Genomic DNA, 8,751 nt, shown 5'->3' with positions numbered 1-8,751 from the left:
AGCTCAGGACTGGGCCTGATGAATCTATTTTAAGGCAGGTTTTTCATGGACAGTTCATAGTGCATCTAATGAGAGGAGTGTAGAGAAAAAGAAACAGAGCTTTGAACTGCTACAGAGCCCTCACTTACCGCTTATTGTCTCTGTAATGAGGGTGGAATGGCTGCAGTGCAGGAGCAGGAATAGGTTATTTGTGACTCGCTCTTCATGTGGCATTAGCACAGGACGGGTGAAGAACTAATGCTGAAAAAACGCCGTCTTGTTGGGTTCCCATCAGATGGTTACTGATTGTTTTAATGGTTAGTTACAGGGACAGGAAGTAGCCGTGCCGTGGAACTGAACGTACCCAACCGACCCCACCATGGCAGCTTCCAACTGGACCACGCCCCACCCCTCCACCTTCATCCTCCTCGGCATCCCGGGGCTGGAGGCGGCGCATGTCTGGATCTCCATCCCCTTCTGCTCCGTCTACCTTCTGTCCCTCCTGGGGAATGGCCTCCTCCTGGCTGTTATCAAGACCGAGCCCAGCCTCCACGAGCCCATGTACCTTTTCCTTTCCATGCTGGCGCTCGCCGACCTGGTCGTCTCCACCACCACCCTGCCCAAAGCCCTCTGCATCTTCTGGTTCAGAGACAAGGCTATTCACATCAACAGTTGCCTGGTTCAGATTTTTTTGATTCACTCAGTTACTTGCATGGAGTCTGGGTTCATGCTGGCCATGGCCTTTGATTGCTACATTGCTATCTGTAACCCACTGCGACACTCGGCCATCCTGACCAATCGGGCCATAACCAAGATAGGGTTGGGAGTTGTGATGAGGGGATGCGTGTTATTAGGTCCACACCCATTCCTGCTTCAGCGACTCCCATACTGCAGGACCAAAGTCATTTCTCACACCTATTGTGAGTTCATGGCGATGGTGAAACTGGCCTGTGCAGACACAACAGTCATGAGTGCCTATAGTCTAGCAGTAGCGTTTCTTGCTGGGGGATCAGATTTTATCCTCATTGTCCTGTCCTACATCCTGATCCTCTGGGCTGTCTTCAGATTCCCCTCCAAGAAGGCACGGCAGAAGTCCCTTGGCACCTGCAGTTCCCATGTTTGTGTCATGCTGGTGTTTTACATCCCCGCGCTCTTCAACTTCCTCTCCCACCGCTTCGGCCACGTGGCTCCCCACATTCACATCCTCAGTGCCAACATTTACCTGCTCTTCCCTCCCATGATGAACCCCATCATCTATGGGGTGAGGACCCCTGGGATCAGGCAGAGGGCGCTCCACATCTTGGGCGTCAAATCAGCCTGAAGGCTTACGGGACGGGTCAGTGGCTGGGGAGCAAGATGGGTGCCAGGGCCAGCAGGGTCGGGGATCCAGACGGTTCAGTCACCCCCCACTGTGGAACCCCTTCTCAGCCTTACTGAGCAGCAGGGCTAATAAACAGGCTTGTCTGGGTCTGCAGCACAACAGAGCTTTGACTTTTCACTGCTCCAGAACATTGTTATCACTTGACATTTATGTTGGCCCAGTCAAGATCAGGGCCTCCTTGTGCGAGGTGCTCTGTGACATAATGCTAGAGACCATCCCTGCCCCATGGGCTTCAATCCAAACAGACAAGACGGACCAACCGTGGGCAAGGCAGCGCTGTGGTCACGCCAGATCACAGGTGGGGAATGAGGCCGAGAGAGCCCAAGGACTTGCCCAACATCACACAGGGAGTCTAAGAGAAAGCCAGCCAAGCTCTCCCTATTGGGCGTGAGGAGAAATAGTCCCCTGGGGGTAGGTTACCACCAGCTGCCCCATGCACGGGGTTTGAACCTGATCTGGTCATTGTCAAACGGAGGAGATTGGATTATGCCGGACTCCGGCCTAAGCCACTTAACACAGATCTGAGCCCTGGTCCAGAGCCTGAACCACAAGACCAGACTCCCAATCTACCACATGGCAAACTCATGCCCAGCCGACTACCTGTCTCCCTGCCATGCACCCTCTCATGTCCAGCTGGCTGCCTCTACCACCCGCCACGCACCCTCTCACACCCAGCCAGGTGTCCCTGTTGGATCATATTAAAGAAGTTCTGTATTAAAATCACAAATGAGTTTGATTCCCCATAGTTTAAATTCCAGGGTATTACTAATTAAGAGGGCTCTTGGTTTTTGGTACTGTTTCTCTCCCTCTATGTGTGAAACTTGCAAGCTGCTAATTGCGTTAGTACATTCTAAGACAGAGTATGTTCTCAAAGCAATTCACACAGAGAGAGACTCAAAGCAATACTCTGTAACAACAGAAACAGCACCCAGAGACTCCCCGCCCTTTTGTTTTATTAACGATTGTGATTAAAACAGAGATAGAGGATGTATGTGGATGGATGCTTGGTGTGGATAATAACTGAATGATCAGGGAGGTGCCAGCCTAAGAATCCAGTGTCCATGGGCTGAAGAAGGCGTCAAGTGGAAATAACCAGAGGACCCCTGGAGGGCAGCCTGGAATCCACCCAACAGACTCAAGAATGGGAGAACCAAAGAACAAGATAACATCTTGCAGCACGGAGCCATCAGGAATGTGACATCTGCTGGTTGATTCAGCAACAGCATGATGAAGCAATTCCCATAGACTGGCACAGGAAGAAATTCCTATAAAAATAGACTCTAGAAAGTGAGAACTTTGGGGTCTGATTCTGCAAACCAACTTCCAGGAGCATCAGATGAGTATCTGACAAGGCCCTGCTCCCGCCTCGTGTCCAGGCCACCTGGCCAGTGGCTTGGCATGAGCAACTCTAAGGCTGGTAACTACGATAACAACCTTGCAGAACCTGTGTGTGTGTGTTTGTACGAATGAATGTGTGAATAAATATGAGATTGAATGGAATGTTATAGCTATAACTAACTGCTTACTATGATTTGTTCTGTATTCACAATAAATGTGGTATTTTGCCTTGTCCTTTTAATAAGATCCTGCTGTTTTTTAATTTATTTGTATAACATCCCTTTACCCGCTGCCAGCTGACTGCCCCTCTCTCCTCCTGCCATGCTCCCTCTCACACCCAGCCTACTGCTCCTCCCCCCCATCACCTTCCCTCTCATGCCCAGCGGGCTGCCCCTCTTCCCCACGCAGCCCACCCTCTCACTCCCAGCCGGGTGCCTCTCACCCCTCTGAGAATCTTCCCTCGATTCCCAGGCCAGAAGGAGCTTCACTGACTATCTCATCTGACCCCCTGCCTGGCACAGGCCCGAGGCCTTCACCACAACGGTTCCAGCAATAAGTCCATATCTTATGGTTCAATAAGAGGATGTACTTTTCAAAAGACATCCAGTCCCAACCTCAGGACACTGAGCGATGGTTGGTGAGAGAGACAAGCTTTCGGGCTTCCACAGCTCTCTCACCAACAGAAGCTGGTCCAATAAAAGATATTATCTCACCCAGGTAATCTAATATCATAGATTCATAGATATTTAGGCCAGAAGGGACCATTATGATCATCTAGTCTGACCTCCTGCACAATGCAGGCCACAGAATTTCACCCACCACTCCTAAAAAAGACCTCACACCTATATCTGTGCTATTGAAGTCCTCAAATTGTAGTTTGAAGACCTCAAGGAGCAGAGAATCCTGTGACTGACGCGGCTTTAACACCGCTTGCAATATATATTCCAATCATTTAAGTATGCATAGTATTAAGCATTAAGAGCAGTTATAGAGCCCAAATTGTGGGGGACGGGGGAGCCCAGAAGGGGCTGCCTTCCTATACAGTCACTCCCAGGCGAGGTGCAGCTCACCCCCTTTCCCTGGCCACTTCTGAAGCATTTCTCTCCTGTCTGTGCTGGGTTCAGCTGCTATTTTTGAAATCCAGTGCAAAGTGTAGAAACATCACCGCTACCCATGTAACTAAAGAAGCTGAAGAGGGTTCCCGTCGTCCTGGCCTGACCCCGTCCCATCCCATGCTTTTGGGTATGTCTAGACACAGATCCAGCTGTCAGTTTTCTAGCAATGTTCACAATTCCCTCATTCTCTGCTGTGCTAGCCCTCGTATCATACAGAGCAGAAACTTCTTTCCTCAGCGCTCGGTCACTTCTGCAGTCCAGGTGTCCCCTTTCAGGGGCAGGCTTTTGAAAAACCTGTTATGCTGGCCCTTAAATGCAGACTGCGAGCTGGCATGCCCCTGTGCCCAATTCCAGCCATAAGTGTAAACCTTCTGCCAGGTGGAGCAGCAGAAACCAGGGCTGTTTTCAGTATCTAGGGGTTCCTTTTCAACAATATAACATAGAACCGGCTTAAGCAGGATCTTCTGCCTCATGTTCTTGAGTTCTACAACCAAGAGTTCCTTTTCTGTGTCCCCTTCTACTCCCTCACCATACCCCACTCACAGTGATTGTCCTTGGTCAGTGAGGACCCAGGGTTCAGAGATGCATCTGTGTGAGTTCACCTCCCACCTGGAGAAGAAGGCACCTTGCTTGCTCTGCCATCTGAGCACTTGATCTGGCTGGCCACCCCACCAGCCAGTGCTCCTCGCTGCCCCGCCAGCCATGGCTCACTGCTCTCTATTGGTCCCACCTCTGAGCACCCATTAATGGCCATCTGCTACAACCTACCTCTCTGCTGCGATCTTGGCAGGTCAGCCTCTTAGGGTGATTTTTCAGCTCCTAGCAGGTTGAGAGAAACACAATCCCACCACAACTGATTTTAGTTCTGATTGAACAGTTAAAATAACAAAAAGGCTTCTAATGAAGCCTACTTAGATATTTCTTTGAACAGTGGAGAGAAATAGGTTAAACCAGACCTGGGAGACCTTTGTGGAGGGTCCACAACTCCTGGTTGGGACACTTGTTCCCACCACTCTTATTTGAGCCCCTGGCTTAATGAGGTCCTTTCAGCTGAGGGTGACCCCTTCATTTGGGATAGGTTAAGTACAGTTCTGCTCCCCTTTATTCATACAGTAATGACAAGCACCTTGATGACCGAATTTCACTACCCCTGCATTCAGTACTAAAGTGATTTGTAACCTAACAACAGCCAAAGCTGATTAGTTTGAGTAACTCTGTTGTATCTGCTGGATATCTAAGTAGAGTAGATATGTTCATGTAAATACAGTTTGCTCCTGAAGTCTCTCCTGCTCCCAGCTAGCTGTCAGGGAAGTATTCCATTCAGACCTTGCTTACATAATCAAGGCATTCTGGGTGTCATCATGCTCTGAGGGACAATGGGAATTGTAGACTGCATCAAGAAACACTGGGAAAGGCTGGGAGCCAAATAAACTCCCTGTCTTCACAAGTTTCAGAGTAGCAGCCATGTTAGTCTGTATTCCCAAAAAGAAAAGGAGTACTTGTGTCACCTTAGAGACTAACCAATTTATTTGAGCATAAGCTTTTGTGAGCTACAGCTCACTTCATGAAAGCTCATGCTCAAATAAATTGGTTAGTCTCTAAGGTGCCACAAGTCCTCCTTTTCTTTTTGTCTTCACAAGAGTGGAGATTCCAGGAAGGAAGCAAGAGCTGTGCTGAAGAGATCCAGGGAAAGAGCAGGGTGCAGTAGGGATACTATGAGAGGCCGTGAAAAGAAGCAGGCTGCTGTACGGATGTCAGGAGAGACCCTGGGAAGGAGCAGGTTGTGGTAGGGACACTACAAGAGGCCCTAGAATGGAGCAGGATCCTGTAGGGAGGCTAGGAGGGGTCTGGGAAGGAGAAGTGCTGGAGCAGTGTTTAGAGTGGGGATGCCGAGAGCCATTGAACCGAACTGTAAACTGTGCGTATGATGGAAACCACTTCTAGCCAGGGGGAATGGCACCCCCACCCCCATGCCCCTAGTTCCAGAACCTATTCTGGGAAGTATCAGGCTGCTGTAGGGATGCCAGGAGAGGCTGGGGAAGGAGTAGGCTGCTGTAGGGGCTCTAGGAGGGAGCTGGGGAAGGAGCAGGCTGCTGTAGGGACGCTTGAAGATGTGGTCAGAGGAGCTGGATGTAGGACAGGACAACAAGGATAAAATCTAACCCCACTGTTAGAAATGCCACAACCAGACCATAGGCTCTCATGACTGGTGTGCCTGCACAGGACAGTTTCACCAGTGTCATTAACTCACAATAAGTGTGAGAAATGACATTGGTCTTGCAGTACGGGAGCCATTTCAGCAGGAATGGGTGTGGACCCACTAACACATCCCCCCTCATCACAACACCCAGCCCTATCTTGGCTATGGCCCGATAGGTCAGGACGGCCGAATGTCACAGCAGGTTACAAATAGCAAAGTAGCAATCGAAGGCTATGGACGGCATGAACCCGGAATCCATGACTGACCATGGATGAAGGCAGTGCGTCTGTGTGAGGCAGGCACTGGTGTGAATGGCCCAGTCCCTGAACCAGAATATGCAGAGTGTTTTGGGCAGGGTGGTGGTGGAGATGACCAGGTTGGCAAGTGCCAGGATGGAAAGGAAAACATACATGGGCTCGTGAAGGCTCAGCTCAGTCTTGATAACAAGCAGGATGAGGCTGTTCCCTAGGAGGGACAGAATGTAGACGGAGCAGAAGTGGGTGGAGATCAAGTTGCACGCTGGCTCCAGCCCCGGGATGCCAAGGAGGATGAAGGTGGAGGGATGGGGTGTGGTCCAGTTGGAAGCTGCTGTGGTCGGGCCAGTTGGGTGCGTTCAGTTCCATGGCACGGCTGATTCCTGCCCCTGTAACTAACCATTAAAAGAATCAGTAACCATCTCATGGGAACATGACAAGGTGGTATTTTCTCAGCAGTAGCTCATCCAATAGACCCCTAACATCACATGGGCACTGAATCGTAACTAATCCACTATACATCTCAGCCATTCCAGCCATTCTGTTCTGACTGCAACATGGCTATAGCCATTACTGGCCAGGGTTGATTTACAATCATGGGAAGCAATAAAGCAAACTAAGTCCACATTTCCAAGGTCCCAGTGTGGATCAGAGGGTAGAATTTGCCCAATATGTCACAAATTTAACCTCGTGAAAAGATACTGAAAGGTCCATGTATTCTATCACCTCCACTGACCCATACAGAACATGCAGGTGCCTCTGTTATAAAGAGGAGAGCTAGGAAACCTGCAGGGTCTTCCTAAGGGACAGGGACATTTAAACTGAGCTATTGTTCTCTCAACAAGTCCCAATGAATTCAGATATAGGACTTTCTGAATGCACAGAAGAAGACAGAAAATCTGCCCCTCATTGAACAACCATGGTCATTGTAAGTTAAAAGTTGAATCAAGCCCTGAGACAGGGATTCCCAAAATTTTTGCTGGCACAATCCCATTTTAATGAACTGTTTCCTCCTGGGACCCCAGACAGCAAAATGGCATGTTCCACAGAGCGTGACTTTGTACGTAGGGTGCCTGTGAGGTCACACTGTGCAGAGGATGCCACTTTGTATAGAAAAATAGAGTACTCCGTGCATCATGACCTTGCATGCACCATATATGCAAGGTGATGCTGTGCGGAACAAAATGGTGTTTTCCGCACACTAGGGATCACCACAGCCCCATCTGCTGATGGCACAAGCCACCATTTGCAAGCCACTGCCCTGAGAGCATCCCAGGTTGGGCTCCTTCACCTCAACCTTCCAGTCAAGGCACGTTCAAGGTCTCTGGCCTATCTTTGAGGCACTCAGTGGCCTGGGCCTAGGATTTATAAAAGGACCTAAATCCCTGGGTCGAAGACCCGACTCCCACGCTTCTCAGGCTCAATGGGTGCTGTTAGGGTACTCCGCCCACTCAGAACTCTGGGGTACAGATGGGGGGACCCACATGAAAGACCCTCTAAGCTTATATTCTACCAACTTAGGTTGAAACTTCTCTAAGGTACAGATTCCTTCCCTTGTCTTTGGACGGTATAGCGCTGCCACCAGCAAGTGATTTACACAAAAATTCTGGGAAGGGTCACTTGGAATCCTTATCACCCCAAAATATCCCACCAAGCCCCTTCAACACCTTTCCTGGGGAGGCTTGGGGATAAAATACCAACCATTGCCTTAGCAATGTGAGCAGAGACCAGACTCTTTGTCTTAAGGACACCAAAATCAATCAGGTTCTTAAAAGAAAAACTTTTATTATAAAGAAAAAAGTAAAAGCATCACACCTTCAAAATCAGGATGGAAGGTAACTTTACAGGGTAATGAAAAGATTTAAAACACAGAGGATTCTCCTCTGGGCTCAGCTTCATAGTTACAAAAACAGGAATGAAACTACCTCTGTAGCATAGGGAAATTCACAAGACAAAACAAGAGATAACCTAACTCATTTTCTTGCCCTACTCACAGTTTTTGTGGTTTTAGATGGATTATTCCAGGTATATTTTTCAGGAGATGTTGTACCTGCTTGGCTTCTTCCTTCGTCCAGAGAGGGAACACAGAACAACAAAACAAAACCTTCCCCCGCAGATTTGAAAGTATCTTCTTTCCTCATTGGTCCTTCTGTTCAGGTGCTAGCTAGGTGATTTGAACTGCTTAACCCTTTACCGGTAAGGAATCCAGTACAGCTGCCAAGGAGGGACTTTATGCTACTGAATGGGCTGGCATACATAAAGGTTGCTACCCTTCCCCCTATATTCATGACAGGTGCAAAGTTCATTTATACATCAGAGATATCTTTCCTAGGGGCCAGGCCTAGACTGTGGAGCACAATCCCATGAGAACTAAGGACCACTCCCAAACCTCCCCAACTTCCCCTCCAAGTGCAAAGTGCACTTCTTCAACCAGCCGTCTCTAGCAAGAGCATAGGCTGTTTGGGCACTGAAAATCCCCAAACC

At 49.1% G+C, this 8,751-nt stretch overlaps 1 protein-coding gene across 1 annotated transcript; it reads left to right on the top strand.

The window, feature by feature from the left end:
* Positions 1-358: 358 nt before the first annotated feature.
* Positions 359-1,300, top strand: LOC125642264 (olfactory receptor 52K2-like). The gene has a single exon (XM_048863329.2). It carries the CDS (start codon positions 359-361, stop codon positions 1,298-1,300), a length of 942 nt encoding a protein of 313 aa, XP_048719286.2.
* The last annotated feature ends 7,451 nt before the right edge of the window (positions 1,301-8,751 follow it).

The sequence above is a fragment of the Caretta caretta genome, chromosome 1 (genome assembly GCF_965140235.1).
Source record: "Caretta caretta isolate rCarCar2 chromosome 1, rCarCar1.hap1, whole genome shotgun sequence".
NCBI lineage: Eukaryota > Metazoa > Chordata > Testudines > Cheloniidae > Caretta > Caretta caretta.
The sequence above is the reverse complement of the archived record's forward strand: the minus strand, read 5'-3'. Positions and strand labels throughout refer to the sequence as shown.